Here is an 18,112-nt window from a genome sequence, read left to right as displayed (position 1 = left end):
TTGAAATCAAATGCGTAGATTTGATCTTCAGCAGCTAAAAATATGTGAAATAGAAAGAATGACAATATCTTTTGGAGAGATAAATGTACCTACATTATTAGCAAAGGACCTGTGCAACAATTCCCAGGCTTTTTAGTCTATTTAGTTAACACGGTAGTAACTTTTTCCATATATAAAAATGCTCACCCTTCCATTATAAAGCGCCCAGTGGGACGAGTGATAGAAAGAGAAAGTCACATGCTTGAGTACATTTCAACCCATGCGCATTGCCTGTTTTTTTCGCATAAAAAACAGTGGAGCGATACAGGGCCATCATGGCCCTCTTGTTTATCTTTAGGGTTTAACGTAAAACTATTGCATCATATAATATATTGAACAATGCAGATACCGGTACTACTGTTTTTATATTGAACCTTATTGTTACGTAAGGGTTCCTACCATTGCAGGCTGGAGGTTCCAGTGCCTTACTTATGGACCTGGCAGCGCAGGAGAAATCAGTGCATGCAGACTTCTTTAATGGTATTAACTTTTAATTATAACGTTACACTGAAAATGTATTTATAAGCTGCACTTTGGGACAATGATATTTTATGCATGTGTGTAAAGTGTCATCCCAGATTCACCTGTGCAGTCTGCACTTTTATGGTGTTATTCATTTAAACTAAAGAAAGTCTCTTCTTAGCAAAAATCCAGTTAAAGGGTGAAGTGTTATCCCTTATTAGTCTGTGTGGATTGCTCAGGTTAATGTGGGATGATTTTTTCAATAAATGCATTAAACCCCTTTTTCCAAGAGCACTGCTCTGTTATAAATCGCGTTTAGATTCGTTTAATTATTTTTGTTAAAATTTCATATGTGGCTGTTCAGTTTTTAGCTCATTTGAGCACAACGTGCTCATGGTGAACTGTTGTGATCGCCTTTTGTCCGTCATCCGTCGTGGGTTGTGCGGCGTCAACATTTGACTTGTTAACTCTCTAGAGGCCACATTTATTGTCCAATCTTCATGAAATTTGGTCAGAAGATTGGTTTTAATGATATCTTGGATGAGTTCGAAATTGGTTACGTTTGCTTGAAAAACATGGCTGCCAAGGGGCGGGGCATTTTTCCTAATATGGCTATAGAAAAATCTTGTTAACACTCTAGAGGCCACATTTATTGTCCGATCCTCATGAAACTTAGTCAGAAGATTCATCCCAATGATATCTTGGACGAGTTCGAAAATGATGTCCGTTGGTTGAAAAACATGGCCGCCAGGGGGCGGGGCATTTTTCCTTATATGGCTATTAAAACCTTGTTAACACTCTAGAGGCCACATTTATTTTCCGATCTTCATGAAACTTGCTCAGTTGATTTGTCCCAATTATATCTTGGATGAATTCAAAAATGGTAACCTTGGCTTGAAAAACATGGCTGCCAACGGGCGGGGCATTTTTCCTTATATGGCTATATATGGCTAAAGTAAAATCTTGTTAACTTTCTAGTTTGCTCAATCTTCATGAAATTTGGTCAGAACATTTGTTTCCTGTGTAGTAAAGTTTGGTTTTATTATGTCAATATTATGTGACATTAACTGTATTATGTAATTTTTCATAACACAGAATTTTCATAGTTAAGATAACTGTTTTAGTCATTAACACTTATGATTAGCCTTTCAACTAAGAGATACATGTAACTGAAAGAAAGACAACATGTACATGATTTTGCAGTATTTATGCAGTATTTATCTCCCTTGTTTAACCTGGTTCAGTAATTTATTTTTAGTTCTGCTCTGAAATTTGGGAAGATATTGATCATTGATAAATGCACTGTTCTGAGCGAAAATTGACTACGCTGCCATTGATCTCTTCTGAACTGCATAAATTAAGCTGTTTTGGCTGATTTAAACACCTCTTGATGCTTTCTTGATAAGTTAACAGCTCTTGAAAAAGGTTGGAATTTTAAAATAATTAAACTCAAAATTATTTTTAACACCAGCATCAAGACATTTTGGCATTATTTTCTAAATTATTCTTATAATTTAGATTATTTCTATTTGGCATTTTCTAAATTAGAAAGACTCTATTCTATTTCAATAACTTTAGTAATTTTTACTTATTTTTACATTTGATTCACTGAAGTTTCCTAATCTCCATAAATATTGTTCTATAGATTAAATTAGACTTATTTTGTAAACTTGATTTTTGAAGCACTTTCTAGACTAACAGTAACTTATATTTATATCAGTTTTTTTGACAGATTTTGAACTTCTTTTTACATTCATTTAATAAGGTTTTTGCTGTATGTTGTTCATTTTTGTAACGATACTTAGATTCTTTAGACTTGGCTTGTACCTGTTCTTAATTTTCTGTCATTGTTCTTCATTTTCCGAGCTCTTGGAATAAAATTAGTTATTTTTGTTAAAGCTGCCTTGATTTTCACTTATAAATAAATTCTTTGAGTGTATTTAGGCGTCCCTGACTGAATGCCTTTAGTTAATTGAATAACAACCAGTCAGTGGTGTCATCCTGACCGGAAATAAGAGTTAGTCAAATAAATATTCCCGCATAACATAAGTGCTCACAAAGTTACATAACTTGTAACCGTCCTGTGACCGGTTCATTTGCGTAAGCGAAGGAGACCGCACTACCACACCTGGATAGGACAGTTGAGTTCGATAATGGTTTGGATCGGTAAAAAAAACATGGCGGCCAGGGGGGGGGTCTTTTTCCTTATATTTATATAGTAAAAAAGCTTGTGAACACATGTTTTGCCTAATCATCATGAAATTTGTCAAAACATTAGTTATGAGGATGTCCCGGACGAGTTTGAAAATGGTCATGATCAGCGAAAAAACATGGCCGCCAGGGAGTGGGGCAGTTTTCTTTATATGTATATAGTGACAACATGTGAACAGTCGAGAAGACACATTTTGTTCCCAATCTTCATAAAATTTGGACATATCTTGGAAGAGTTAAAAAATGGTTCAGGTCTGTTAAAAAAACATGGCCACCAAGGGGCCATTTGTTGTTCATTCTTCATGATACTGTGTTAGAACATTTGTTCCATTGATATCTTGGGCTGCAAAGAACAGGTCATTTCTTTTTATCTCAGGTGAGCGACTTTGGGCCTTTCAAGCCCTCTTGTTTAAAAATTATTCTGGCCCTTAAGGAGTAATGATTATGAATCCTAACTTATTGTAGAAGGAACAATGTCTTGGCTTGTCAATAAAGAAGTATTGAGTATCTTGACAAGCAAACGTTTGCTAACTTATTAATGGAAACAACTTGCAGGGGCAGAGTTATCTCATTTTGAGAACTTTGTCCCTTTTTCAAAAAGCTATCGACAACTTGTCTTTAAAGAAACCTTTTCACAGATTTGTGCATGTATTGACCTTTGTCATAATATGCTTTAAATTTGATAAATAAACTTTGGGTCTCAATATCTCCCATCAAAAAATAAGAATAAAAATTAAGATTTTAAAATAAAAGACAGAAAAAAGTAATCCTCAACTGGGCTGGAATCGCTGATCCTCATAGTTAAAGTCTAGCGCTAAAAACACTGGGCCGTCTGTGCTCCTAGAATGAGTTGTGTATTTTATCCATTAAATAAGCAACCCTTTTAATGTCACAAAATATAAAGATAACATCAGAACTTTGCAAATTATTCAATCGTTTTGCGTTTGTTACGCTTTATAATTTTAAAGTTTTTAAATCATCAAAAGATGCATATAATGAGCATGGTTAATGTTCAGTATTGCAAATATCATAGCTACAAGGAAAATTTGCAAATCTGAAAAAAAAATTGTTTTGTCAATTTACCATAACATGAAATTATGAAAAAACCCTTTAAAGCAATTTTATGGCGAATTCTGTCAAATGTTTACTTGTTCTTACATTCTCTGGGACAAACAGACATTAGGAGCAAATGATTTTGCCATTGTTTCCCTTACATGTACAAGGACACAATGTGTTAAATAGTCAAAGAGACGCAGCACACCTATGCAACCGAGATCTGTCTTGTAGAGCCCCATACTTCTTGAAATGAGAAATACTACGCCATAGTTCTGATCTTGGATCTTGTTCATTTGGAGGTACAAAGTTTAGCAGTTATTTTTTGGTACAGGACATTCATGTACAATATATGTCTACTTTTTATCTTGTTTACCCTCAAGTTTGTAATTAAGATAATTTCTTTTTTTTTTTTTTTTTTTTTTTTTTTTTTTTTTTTACATACATGTTATTCAACGGTGAAAAAAGTTACATAAAGCATAACAATTCAGCAATAGCTTTTCACACATTAGAAAACTTATTTCTATGATGCTCAAAGAACAATACTAAAAAAACTGAATAACGATAATTAACCCGTGTGCAAAGAGATATTTTTTTTTTTTTTTTTTTTTTTTTTTTTTTTTTTTTTTTTTTTTTTTTACCTGCAAAATTTTATTCACTCCGTAGAATATTACATACATTATGAATTTCATATAACAAAGTAGTTCATGTATAGCATATAACAAAGTAGTTCATGTATAGCAATTTGGTAATTAAATTCAAACATACATTCATATACAATTATAATTGAGTTATAGTTCAAGTATGTAGCAACAACAACATACACTAGTTTGTTCAATACAAACTAAATTAGTGTTGAATATAAGTATGTACATATCATTTAACATAAAAAATTGCACATTAGAAAAAAAAAAAAATTAGTATGGGTGCTGAATTGCATTATATACGCAAGCTGATAATGCAGAGTTTACAAGAACAACAAAACAAATTCATATGTATTAGTTGAATTATGTGTTATGGTTAGTTATGTCATTATATGTGATGTCAGTAAATATTTTCACAAGGGACCATATTTTTAATTCTTCATCTGATTTAATTGTGCTTTTGTAAATTTCAAAAGTTTGTTTCATTCTGTTTACAAGTCCGTACTTTGAGGGGATTCTGTTTTTTCTTTGACAATGAAAGATATACCGTTTAAGCTCTAGGCAAACTATATTTAAATCATTCATTTTTGGATTAATAATTCCAAGTACTAGATCCTGACATGTAATGGGAATATGTATGCTTGGTCTACTTCTACGAACAATATCAACAACAAATTTAATAATTTCTTGGGTATATGGACAGTTCCAGAACAAGTGAATTATATTTTCAACTTCCAAATTACAGAATGTACATAGATTATTTGTAACAATTTTCATTTTGAACATTAGGGATTTTGTTCCCAATATTCTGTGGACTATTCTGTACTGGAGCCATCTGATATATGTTTCCTTAGTTAGATTGAAAACAAGTCCATGCACTTTTTTCCAATCAATATTTAAAAATTCTGAGTTCCATTTAGTGTTACAAGCTGGAATGTCATTGTTTTGAATTAATGTTTTATAAATATGTTTCTCTTCTTTCGGACTGGTTAATATTTTTTTTATGTAAGTTGGTAATATGGGTCCTTTAGTGTTTTTGTCAAAATTTGGCAGGTCTTCAAAATTGTCAATGTATTTCTTTATTACGTTTATTAATCCTTGGTACAATAGGAAGTTTACATTTGTTCCAAGTTGTGTATCCAAAGATTCTTTGGAAATGAAGCAGTTTCTTTCTATCATTATGTCTCTCACAAACCGAATGCCTCTTTCATATAGACATTTAATATAGATAAAGCTATTGCTAATTTTAAAATTATGATTATAAAAAAGAGGCATATCTAAAATATCATCACAATTTAATATTGGCAGCTTTTCAATATACAATATATAGTTTTTCAAAACATCAAGCCAAAATTTATTTCTCAAGTGTAAACATATTTTTTCGGCATACATTTTACCAGTATTGAATAATATTTTAAAATCTATTAACGATTTAGCCAGTGCATAACAATTTCCTTCTCCTGACACTATTCTTTTAAGCCATGTTATTTTCATGTAATTTTCAAAAGAACATATATCTATCATATTTAATCCACCTTCATTATAATCTTTAACAATTACTGTTTTTTTAATTTTGCTCGGTCCTGCCCAAATGAAGTCATAAAAGTATTGATTTATTGTTTTCATAGTGTCTACGCTTGGAGTTGGTAGTGATACAAATAGATGAATAAGTAGAGGTAGAAATAATGATTTAACAATGGTTATCTTTCCTAGAGGAGTAATATTTCTGCGATTCCAATGACTTATTGATCTTTTAATACTTTCGATTTTGTTTTCAAAATTTGTCATTACCATTTTGTCTAAATTAATATCAAACATTATTCCAAGAACCTTAAAGGTAGTAGCTCCCCATGTCAGTTTGTATTTAGTTTTTATTGATCTAGTACTATATTTCATAGAGCCTATCCAAATTAAATTAGTTTTTTCATAGTTTATGTTAAGTCCAGAGTATAATGAAAATTCATGAAGCATATCTAATGTAGAATTAAGAGATGATTCTGATCCGTCTAGAAATAAAGATGTATCATCCGCAAATTGTGATATTTTATATTGTAGGTCATTTATAGTTATACCTTTAATTTCTTTGCTTTCCCTTATTTTAATAGCAAGAATTTCTGCACAAATAATAAAAATGTAAGCGCTGATTGGGTCTCCTTGACGACATCCCCTTTCTATACAAAAAGTATCTGACAAGAATCCATTTATTTGTATGGAGGCCATGGTATTATACAAGAACATAAATATCCATTTTTGAAACATTGGTCCGAAATTAAAAAATCTAATAGTTGTTTCTATAAACTGGAAGGACAAAGTATCGAACGCTTTTTCAAAGTCGATTGTCATAAGTAACCCAGGTAAATTATTATCTTCAGCATATTTCAATATATCGTAAAGTAATCTGGTGTTTTCACCAATAAATCGACCTTTAATGAAACCTGTCTGATCTTTGGAAATTAAAATATCAAGTACTGTCTTTAATCTATTTGAAATGGAACCCGATGCTAGTTTGTAAACTACATTTAATAATGTCAATGGTCGTAAGTTTTTCAGGTAACATCTCGGTTTGTTTTCTTTTGGAACACAAGTAATAATTCCATGTTTTTGTGTTATGGACAAGGAATTTGTAATAAAAGCATAATTTAGACTTCTCACTATGAAGTGGCCTAACTTACTCCAAAAAACCTTAAAGAATTCCGCAGTGAATCCATCAGAACCTGGACTTTTATCATGTTTCATATTTTTAAGTGTTATTGATACTTCTTCAATATTCAGCAGTCCTTCTAATGAGTCAGATTGCACTTTATTTAATTTAGGTATATTAATATTACATAGATCAGCATTAATATCGTATTTTATTTCGTTGTCATTTTTATTGTATAATGTTTTATAAAATGAAACAGCTTCTTTTAAAATATCGTTTTGCTCTGTTAACTTAGCCCCGTTTTCTAATTCAATAAAAGGTATAGACTTATTTGTATAATGATTAGATTCAAGCGAGCAAAAGTATTTTGTGGGTTTTTCTCCATCTTCCATCCATTTAGCTCTAGAACGAATAAGAGATCCTTTAAGTTTACTTTCCCTCACATTTTCTAATTCATTTTGTAGCTCACGGAGTTGGTCAGAATTAGTTTCAGTTAATGATTTTTGAAGTATATCAATTTTCTTAATTAAATTTGATTCATGGTTTTTGTTCTGTTTAGCTTTATATGATGAAAAAGAAATAGTTTTTCCTCTTATTTCCATAAGTAATGTTTCAAGAAATAATTGGTCATTGATGACAAACTGTATGGTGCTATTGTGAATATTTTCTATGTTTTCTATGTTGTAGATAGGTATACAGTACTGTAGTTTAATATTTTCTATCAAAGTATTAATGCAGTTTAAATATTCAATGTCCTTTAAGAGTGAATTGTTGAATTTCCATAGCCCTTTTCCATGTGCTACATCCTCAAAAATTATTTCTAGGTCAATGATGGAATGATCTGACTTATAACATGAATCAATAGTAGATTTTCTAATTTTGGATGACAGATTATTTGAAGTAAGGAAAAAATCAAGTCTAGCCTGTTGTAATGGTGTTAACCGTCTCCATGTATATTGTTGGATAGTGCCATTTAGATATCTGAAAGTATCAATTATATTGTTATCTCTTATAATAGATTGCAGTGTATTTCTTGCATTTTTATTATTGTTAATGGATGCATAATTTTGATAATCCAAGTTTACATCTAATACACAATTAAAGTCTCCACATATTATATATTTATCAGTATTAAAATCTGTTATTTTTTTAAAGAGGTCTGTAAAAAAAGTGGGCGTATCTTTATTGGGCCCGTATAATGTACATAAGGTAAAACTGTTTGTCATATATGTCAAATCTAAAAGTAAGTAGTTTCCAAGAGAGTCATTTTCAATTTTATTCACTGTGATTGGTAAGTTTTTTTTAAACAAAACGCAAATTCCTCTTGAATTTGATTGCCCAAAACTAAAAAGACAGTCTCCATCCCATTCTAAATATATTCTATTTTTCATATCAGGAGTAAAATGACAGTCTTGGAGACAATAAATGTGTGCTTGTTTTGTTTTTAAAAAATCAAAGACATCTCTACGTTTTTTAGTGTTATTTAGGCCCCTACAGTTGTATGAGATTAATTTTAGATTATCCATGGTTATACCAATGACAAAAGTGCTTTAACATATGAATCATAAAACAGGTATCTTTGCATAATGTATAAAATACAATAATCATAACTTTTAAATTCTGCATTTTAGAACACAAACAATTCAGCAAATTCAACACAAACATATAATATATGAACAAAAGAACAAAATGTACAAAAGGAGGCTTAATGTATAATGAATGATTGTGGTTACAATCAAACATATGGACTTATTTACATCAAAAATACATAATTTTACAACATATGTAGATTTGTTTACATGATATTATTTTGGTGGTGTATCCCTTATGGTGAACATTAAAAGGGAAGAGTGACAAAAAAATCTTCATGATTCACACAAACAAACCTGAATGCAATAGATTTTGATGGTCATTTAATTCTGCATGCTTTTCAGAATTTTTTTTATTTTAATATTTAAAACATTATGCAATAGAATAAAAATAAGAGCTAAGTTTATCTAGACATATTTTTTTTTATAAAATCTACATCTACACATGCTTACTACAACAAAAAACATATGTGTTTAACATGTTAATAAAACCAGGTACAAAAATATCCCTGATAGAATAAGAATTTTCATTAACATTCATATTTTATATATAACTAAATAGGTTTTGACAAGGAAGTTAAATTTATCTAAACATGTTTTTTTTGCAAAATTTACATCTACACATGCTTATTACAAACAAAAACATAATAATTATGTGTTTAACATATAGTTAAAGCTAAGTACAAAAACATCCCTGATAAAAAAATCTACATCTACACATGTTTATTACAACAAAAACATAATATGTGTTTAACATATAATCAAAACAAGGTACAAAGCATTCCTGATAGAATAAGAATTTTCATTAACGTTCATATTTAATAGATTACCAAATAGTTTTTGACTAAGAAAGTTTAATTTATCTAAACATGTTTTATTACAAAATCTAGACATGCTTATTACGAACGTAAACATAATAATTATGTGTTTTACATATAATTAAAGCAAGGTACAAAAACATCCCTGATAAATAAAGGGTTGTCATCAACGTACATGTGTTTCAATTATATTCACTTATATGTAGACGTAACCAAATTACGAAGACGTATTAAAGCAGGCATATTAAGAAGACATATTCATTTACAAGAACAATATGCAAATCAATTTTTACCATAAAAAATTTTGCGCTGCGATTTTTTTTTCATTAATAGAATATAATGAGAGCATGGCAGCAAAAATGTAGATTGCAACCATATTGGGTAAAAGGATAAAATTTGTAAGGACACTAGAGTCCTAGTAATTGACCTACATAGGTTTATACTGGAAAATCAATGATTTAGTCTATATGAACTAAGTTTTAAAATAGCGATACACTGGGTATAGGTGTATTAAACTACTGTTTTGATTCTAAGATATATTTTAAAACAGTAACTGATTAACTGTTATTTCATTCTGTGATAGATTATTTAAATGGTCGAATATTGAAAACCCTTTAGTGATGATAATGTAATTCATATAAACATTCATTCAGCTTAAAACTTGTTCAAGCATATATAGAGGGCATATAAACATGTTTTGAGTTTATAAATTGTTAGAATAACAGTAGTGTCAATATTTATTTTTCTCAATACTGCAATGACATCTGCACGATAATGTATCTTAATGTACCACATATTATGCAACAACAGTGTTTACTTCCAACAGTTGACCAATTTTGTACATATAGAAAAAAAAAGATAATTTCTTGCTCATTAGTACCGTCTCTGTTTATTTCAGATTTTGAAGACCTTTTCGATGACGAAGATCTATCTTGAGATGATTTATTTTTCATTGGAGCCCATAGGTTTTGACTTGCTTCTTATTGTTACTTTCATCAATGGTCACTTATCGTTACTTTACTTTAATAAACTGTTTTAAAAAATAAAATGTACATGCTTTGCTTTGGTTAGTTTTGTTAATGAAATTCAAAATAATCCAGCAACCATAGAACAGTTTATGTTGGGCAAAATTTGATGCATGTTTACACAAATACTAGTTTTTTTATTTAAAGTAGGCCATCAGATTACATGGGAGGGGGCCATCCATTTATTGATGTTTTAATGTAATAAATCTGCTTTATCTTATGTTATCTTAAATTGTTTAAGACTTCAAGAGGGTTCATCAGACTAGGTTTGGGGTTAGTTAGATCTAGTCTTGAACATAAAAAAACTAATTTAATGGTCAAATTTACATTAATTATCTAATTACTGTTAAACTAGCATTATCATTCCCATCCAACTTGCATTCATTTTGCTTCAAAATAAATAATACAATGTCAAGTGTTATTTTTATGCCCCCCTTCGAAGAAGAGGGGGTATATTGCTTTGCTCATGTCGGTCTGTCGGTCGGTCGGTCTGTCCGTCCACCAGGTGGTTGTCAGACGATAACTCAAGAACGCTTGGGCCTAGGATCATGAAACTTCATAGGTACATTGATCATGACTCGCAGATGACCCCTATTGATTTTGAGGTCACTAAGTCGAAGGTCAAGGTCACGGTGACCAGAAATAGTAAAATGGTTTTTGAATGATAACTCAAGAAAGCATACGCCTAGGATCATGAAACTTCATGGGTAGATTGATCATGACTTGCAGATGACCCCTATTGATTTTGAGGTCACTAGGTCAAAGGTCAAGGTCACGGTGACCAAAAATAGTAAAATGGTTTCCGGAAGATAACTCAAGAACGCATACGCCTAGGATCATGAAACTTCATGGGTAGATTGATCATGACTCGCAGATGACCCCTATGGATTTTGAGGTCAGTAGCCTACGATCATGAAACTTCATAGGTAGATTGATCATGACTTGCAGATTACCCCTATTGATTTTGAGGTCACAAGGTCAAAGGTCAAGGTCACGGTGACCTGAAATAGTAAAATGATTTTCGGATGATAACTCACGAACGCTTTTGCCTAGGATCATTACACTTCATAGGTACATTGATCGTGACCTGCAGATGACCCCTATTGATTTTTAGGTCACTAGGTCAAAGGTCAAGGTCACAGTGACAAAAATCGTATTCACACAATGGCTGCCACTACAACGGACAGCCCATATGGGGGGCATGCATGTTTTACAAACAGCCCTTGTTTATAATTGACCACACACTTTCAAAAATGAAAGTGTGCAAAATTGTTCAAAAGCATGTGTATTGTGCCATTCATTTTTTGTTTTCCGTCGTGTTCACTTTTTTCAGATAAAATATCCCTTTTGCATAAGTATCAAACCTGGACATGTACATTCAATGGCAACCTCACCCCTGTCTGTAATGCTGTTTCCGCATGTTCTCTTGTTAACGGTTGACGTACCTGATGATTTGATAATAGCCATTTATTGCCTGAAGATTCTATTTAAATACACTATTATTCCAATTTTAATAGACAGGTATTTGAGTAGCACATAGGTCAAATAAGTAAGAACTTATAGTTGAGCATACCGGGTATACACATTGTCGTGGTGTCCATAAGTAAAGCATACATACCTACGTGCGTTTGTAAAGAGCGCTTCATATTGCAAAATGTATTTAATACAAAGTTGATTAGTCTATATTATATAAATACAAATTATTTAAAATATAGTTCAATCATACTTAAAGCAAATAATATACAAATATATGTAAAGCATTGTAAGTTGCAGTCATAATTAACGCAAAAATGGACAACATACACAAGTATGTAATGTAGAAATTATGTATAGTTTCTAACTAATGAAAATATAAATTAATATGCGAGTTGCTCAAAACATTAACGGTCAATTAAAAACCTTAATGAATATTATCTGTTTGATGTTCAAGTTTCATGTAGTAATGGATAATGTAAGCTATGATTTCAGTAACTGGGTATACATTTATGTTTTGTTTTCCTATTAAACGCATTGTTCTTAAGTAACCAGAACAACGAAGTTTGCTGTTGTTCACACATTTAGACTGGCAGTTTTCTAGAAGATCACCACAAAATGTAGAGATCTCTATTGTATTGCGTCTTCTTAGTTCGTTCTCTGGAATGCCATCAAAGGTGCAAGCATAGCCCCTGCAAGGCCCAAACATATTGCGGCAAGCACGAAGCTATTCCCATAATCGCCATAGTGGTCCCTTAGCCAACCTGAAGTATATGTGTCACTGATTAGTTATCTACGTTTTATGCGTCGTATGCACTCTCTTTGCATAACATATAGACACACTATAATAATTATGTTCCAGTGAAAATGCACAGCAAGTGCTTTACCATACAAATCCACGCGTACGAATAGTTTTATTTTACATTTTGTTCGAAAGATATTAAGTCAGGAATGGCCGACGTGACACTAACTGAATTAGTGTAGCACTGATTTGCAATTAGTTGAGGTTGGGTAACTAAATATTTGTATGCCGTTTTATGGACAAATACAGCTTTGTACTCCGAAATAGACATGTAGACACATATTAAACAATCTCAATCTACTACCCAGCAGGTAACCTTAAATGGCGTACCTAGCTGAAAGTAGTCCTCAGACCATGAGTTCTTTACCTCCAATAATTATTCCAAGCAAGTATCCAAAGCCGGATACCCACGAGAGAAAGAAGAACACTTGAGAGACCATGTGGTGATCGAAGATCTCTTTCAGCACCTCTTCTTGTACGAACCTGTACACCACTTTAATCGAGAAACGAACACATTAGTTGGCGATTTGTCCCGTGGAGAACAGGTATATAATAAAACAATTATTACTAAATAAATTCATCAAGGTTTTTATCAGTTTATATCTAACTTATAATTTGAATGTGTTAAAGTGGAAGTCGTTAAGCTTGGTCGCGCACATAGTTTGTTTCTTCATATACGAAGTAAACGGTGTAACTTGAACCCCAATCAATAAAGAAGCTATGCTAGTACTTGCCACTAAAAAATCCAAATATGAGAGCAGACAATATTATGAGACCAATGCTAGTATAGTAACTCTCAAAGGCTATGCCAAGTGCTGCAGCGATTGTTGACAAGCCCGCCAAGAGTATAACACCCCCACTGACACTCCGCCCTCTGATTGTCTTGATCACGGCACCAAAACAAATGACGCCTGGGATTCCCACAAGGCCCATTATTGACAGTGCCCAGACGGAAGTTGTATCTTCGTAACCTATATTTAAATGAAAATGCCAAAGGGAATTAGGGGTATTAAAATAGTTCATTGGGTTGTCTAATAAAGTATTACGTTTTAATCATATCAAACTTGTTATTATGAAACGTGGTTCAAGTACATAAAGGAATTACGTTCTTAAAATAATTATGTGAAATTGTGCAGGTAACAAATGCATTTATATGTATAGTTTGAAATCTTTACATTTCCTTTAATTAAAATTGAGCATATTGATATGTTTTACCACCAGACTCACCTCTTTTTTTAGCGACATCAGGATAAAAGATATATGGGTAGCCTATACCAATGCTGTACAAGATGGCAGAAAGAGTAAGCCATAAGATACGACAATCACACAGCGTTTTCGGGTTATGGATACCCATGACTATTTCAAATATTGTATGCGTTTCAGGTTGCTCGCGAATGTTCTCTTGAGCACTAGGGATGCTTTCAACTGCAGAACTTGCTTGCGGAATAACTGTGGGCTGCTTTACTGATTCAGCAGATACATTTGTATTATCAGTTTCTTCATCTTCGGATTCGTATAATGTAGTGTCCTCAAATTTCCAAGACTTTTCCAATGTAGATACAACAATTGTTTCAGATGGTCCTTCAACTGTCTTATATGATGACTTTGATGACTTGGGTTTTAACGTTTCACGCTCTGCCTGTTCTATCGTAGCCTCACTACGATCGACCGAAAATGGATGTTCTCCGTGTATGTTTTTTGAAGGGGTCGTTGATTCTGGGGGACCTTCATTCATTCGTGTATACTCACCAACTGCACTGGATATGTCGTGTGCAGCCAGTGGTCTAAAGAACAGTCCTAGCAGAACAATATGGAGCACAATCCCTGATGATATCAAATACATTCCAAAATATGAAAAATTATCCAGTAAGAGTCGCGTCAACAGCGGAATGATAAATATGCCAAATGGTTGTCCTGTTGCTAGGATAAACAATGCCACGGTTTGGTTTTCTTGGAAGTACTGTTTTGTGACTAGCAACGTAGAAACAACGATGATACCATAGCCACTGCCTGAAAAAAAAGATTAATTGTTGGCATTCAAACCACTGCCTTTAGCAAAAATTAAAAGTGAGAACACATTCTTAAACAAGTTATTTACTTAAATTTCATGCATTCCAAAAATGCACGATCATGGTAATGATTAAGTAAGGCCCCATTAATAGTGTTAATGTATGCAAAAGCATTATATGGACTGTATTTTAAAATGGATTATACAATTATATGATTTACATTTATCTTATGTAGCTTATTAGGCAATTAAAATATTTGTACAATTTATGAAAACATTTCAACCGTGAGTATGCACTTAATAATGTAACGTTATAAAGAATGAAACGGTTTTATTTTAAGTTGAACAATTGTTATAATGCTCACCTGCTAGAACACCAAAGAATGCATACAGGTAGTCAATCGTTGGGGCAAAGGAGCACAGGAAGAGTCCCCCAGCCATCACCAGTGAACCTATTACTGTCATCACCCTGCATCCAAGCAGCGTGATGACAGGAGCTGAAATGGATACAAGCACCTACTTTCAACTTCGTTTGTATGCATATTAAATTTATCATGTTTCTGTAATTTGATATTCACTTTGCTAAACTTAATGTTGCATGAACACAGTGACATGTATTTTTATATTTTGTTAAATATAGCGATGTATCATTGTCGTGTTTAAGTGGTGTATTTTCAACTATTGCTTTAGGAGATAAAATTGTAACAGCTGTTAAAGCAACCTCCGCGCAGAGATTGGACGGGAACCAGCAAGGCTGGGAGCAAGGAACGGCAATTTTGTGCGGAGATTGCTGTTAAAGCAGTATAAAAAAGTGAACGGGACACACGAACCGTATAACATTATTAACGCACACACGCACATGCTTTTATTGAGAGAATACTAATTATACAAATGCGAACATTAAAAGGGCCTTTTCACAGATTTTGGCATGTTTTGAAGTTTGTCATTAAATGCTTTATTATCCCCACGCTTTTTGAAAAAAAGGTGGGGATATTGTGGTGATCTCCGCCCTCCGTCCGTCCGTCTGTCCGTCCGTCCTGGCCACTATCTCCTCCTACACTAAAAGCACTAGAACCTTGAAATTTACACACATGGTAGCTATGAGCATATGTGCGACGGTGCACTATTTGGAATTTTGATCTGACCCCTGGGTCAAAAGTTATAGGGGTTGGGGTGGGGCCGCGTCAGAAATTATCACTCATTTTTTTAGGTTATTTTACATTTACTTCTTTATTTCTACACCGATTCACTTCAAATTGATACTGGACCTCACCTATGACAATACAGTCAATCTCAACCATGCATGGCCCCATTCCCAACCCTGGGGCGCCCCACCCACATAGGCCACACCCACCCAAAATTTCCATTTACTATAATTTTTTCATTTCTACACGGATTCACTTCAAATTGATACTGAACTTTTGTTATGACATTAGGGTCAATCTCAACTATGCATGGCCCCAATCCCAACCCTGGGGCGCCCGCCCACATAGGCCACACCCACCAAAAAATTCCATTTACTATAATTTTTTCATTTCTACACGGATTCACTTCAAATTGATACTGAACTTCTCTTATGACATTAGGGTCAATCTCAACTATGCATGTTCCCATAACCAACCCTGGGGCCCCGCCCACATAGACCACACCCACCCAAAATTGCCTTTACTATAATTTCTTCATTTCTACACCGATTCACTTCAAATTGATATTGAACTTCTCTTATGACAATACAGTCAATCTCAACTATGCATGGCCCCATTACCAACCCTGGGGCGCCCCGCCCACATAGACCACACCCACCCAAAATTGCCTTTTACTATAATTTCTTCATTTCTACACCGATTCACTTCAAATTGATACTGAACCTCTCTTATGACAATACGGTCAATCTCAACTATGCATGGCCCCATTACCAACCCTGGGGCGCCCTGCCCACATATGTCACACCCACCCAAAATTGCCTTTTACTATAACTTCTTCATTTCTACACCAATTCACTTCTAATTGATGATGAACTTCTCTTATGACAATACGGTCAATCTCAGCTATGCATGGCCCCATTACCAACCCTGGGGCACACCTAGGTCAAACATTCGGCGTGGGGATACGCGTCGGCCTCTGCCGCGCCATTTCTAGTATTGATATATGTAAACATTGGTCTTAAAAGCTCCAGTAAAAAAAAACAAGAATAAAATTAAAGAAAGAAAAAAAGGAACCCTCAACATGGCTCAAACCACTGACCCCTGGAGTAAATGGCTATCGCTTAGACCACTCGGCCATCCATACTCATACAATGAGTGATGTATTTTATACTTTTTATAAGCAATCCTCGTAACTACTTATCACAAAATATAACGACAGCAACAGAACTCTCCAAATTATTCAATCGTTTCGCGTTGCAACGCTTTATAATTTTAAGGTTATTAAATTGTAAAAAGATGCATATAATTGATATTTTAGACAATGGTAAATGTTCAGTATTACAGTTTCCTCACAAATATCATAACTACAACGAATCTGATTTTTTTTTTTGAAATTTGTCACTTTACCAAAACGTAAAAAGGCACCTTTAACTGATACTCGAACAATAAAAACGACTACATGATGTGTTAGAAATATTTCTAGTGTTAATACATACGCTTGCGCGCGTGTTCAAAAGAACTGCATGAAGGCGCTTAAAATAAGTGGGATATTCCAATTATTTCCGTACACAAAACACATTTATTTACTGCTGGTATGCTCATGCATAAAGGTCATTGTCGGCGAGCTGAAATCATGTGCATAGTGCACAGCTATAATTGTCTTCAAAGACCTTACCAACAAAGCAGGCACATGCGAAAGCAACGGCTGCCACTGATGATGTCTGCACACCAGTGGTGCGCAACCTGTCCCGGATATCCGTGTAGATGATCCCGACGCTGAAGATTACTCCGCCGGATATGACGTTGCAGCACGTGGCACTCACCAGCACGACCCATGGCCAATACCTCGGAACTAAAATTGACACATTATTTGTTTCATATTATTTATTATCAAAAGCATATTTATCGTTGATGTCCAGTGACAATACGTGTACCAGAGATATGGTTGTATAATATAATATATGTTAAGGTTATTTTATAAGTTCACGGTTCATTGCATTTTAGAATAACTGTGCACTTTGCGAAATATAAAGCAGATGGAAGCGGACATTGATATAATAAGGAATTTATGTATTGATGCTTAAGTTAGGTAATAATTATAATTTAAACAGCCATATCTGTCATTTAGAGTTGTTGTTTCTTGACCGCCACCATAACACGTAATGTATATAACACAAAACAGTAAGACGAATCGGTAGGTAA

The 18,112-nt window shown here is 33.4% G+C and overlaps 1 protein-coding gene across 1 annotated transcript; it reads right to left on the bottom strand.

Moving 5' to 3' along the window:
• Nucleotides 1-11,979: 11,979 nt before the first annotated feature.
• On the bottom strand, nucleotides 11,980-15,240 carry LOC127834256 (monocarboxylate transporter 9-like). The gene is made up of 5 exons (XM_052359954.1): nucleotides 15,131-15,240; nucleotides 13,985-14,767; nucleotides 13,492-13,728; nucleotides 13,125-13,250; nucleotides 11,980-12,719 (listed from the first exon to the last, which is right to left on the bottom strand). The coding sequence occupies exons 1-5, from the start codon at nucleotides 15,228-15,230 to the stop codon at nucleotides 12,604-12,606; spliced, it is 1,362 nt and encodes a 453-aa protein (XP_052215914.1). The 5' UTR covers nucleotides 15,231-15,240; the 3' UTR covers nucleotides 11,980-12,603.
• Between the last annotated feature and the right edge of the window lie 2,872 nt (nucleotides 15,241-18,112).

Source organism: Dreissena polymorpha, chromosome 6 (assembly GCF_020536995.1).
Source record: "Dreissena polymorpha isolate Duluth1 chromosome 6, UMN_Dpol_1.0, whole genome shotgun sequence".
NCBI classification, from domain to species: Eukaryota; Metazoa; Mollusca; class Bivalvia; order Myida; family Dreissenidae; genus Dreissena; species Dreissena polymorpha.
The sequence above is the reverse complement of the archived record's forward strand: the minus strand, read 5'-3'. Positions and strand labels throughout refer to the sequence as shown.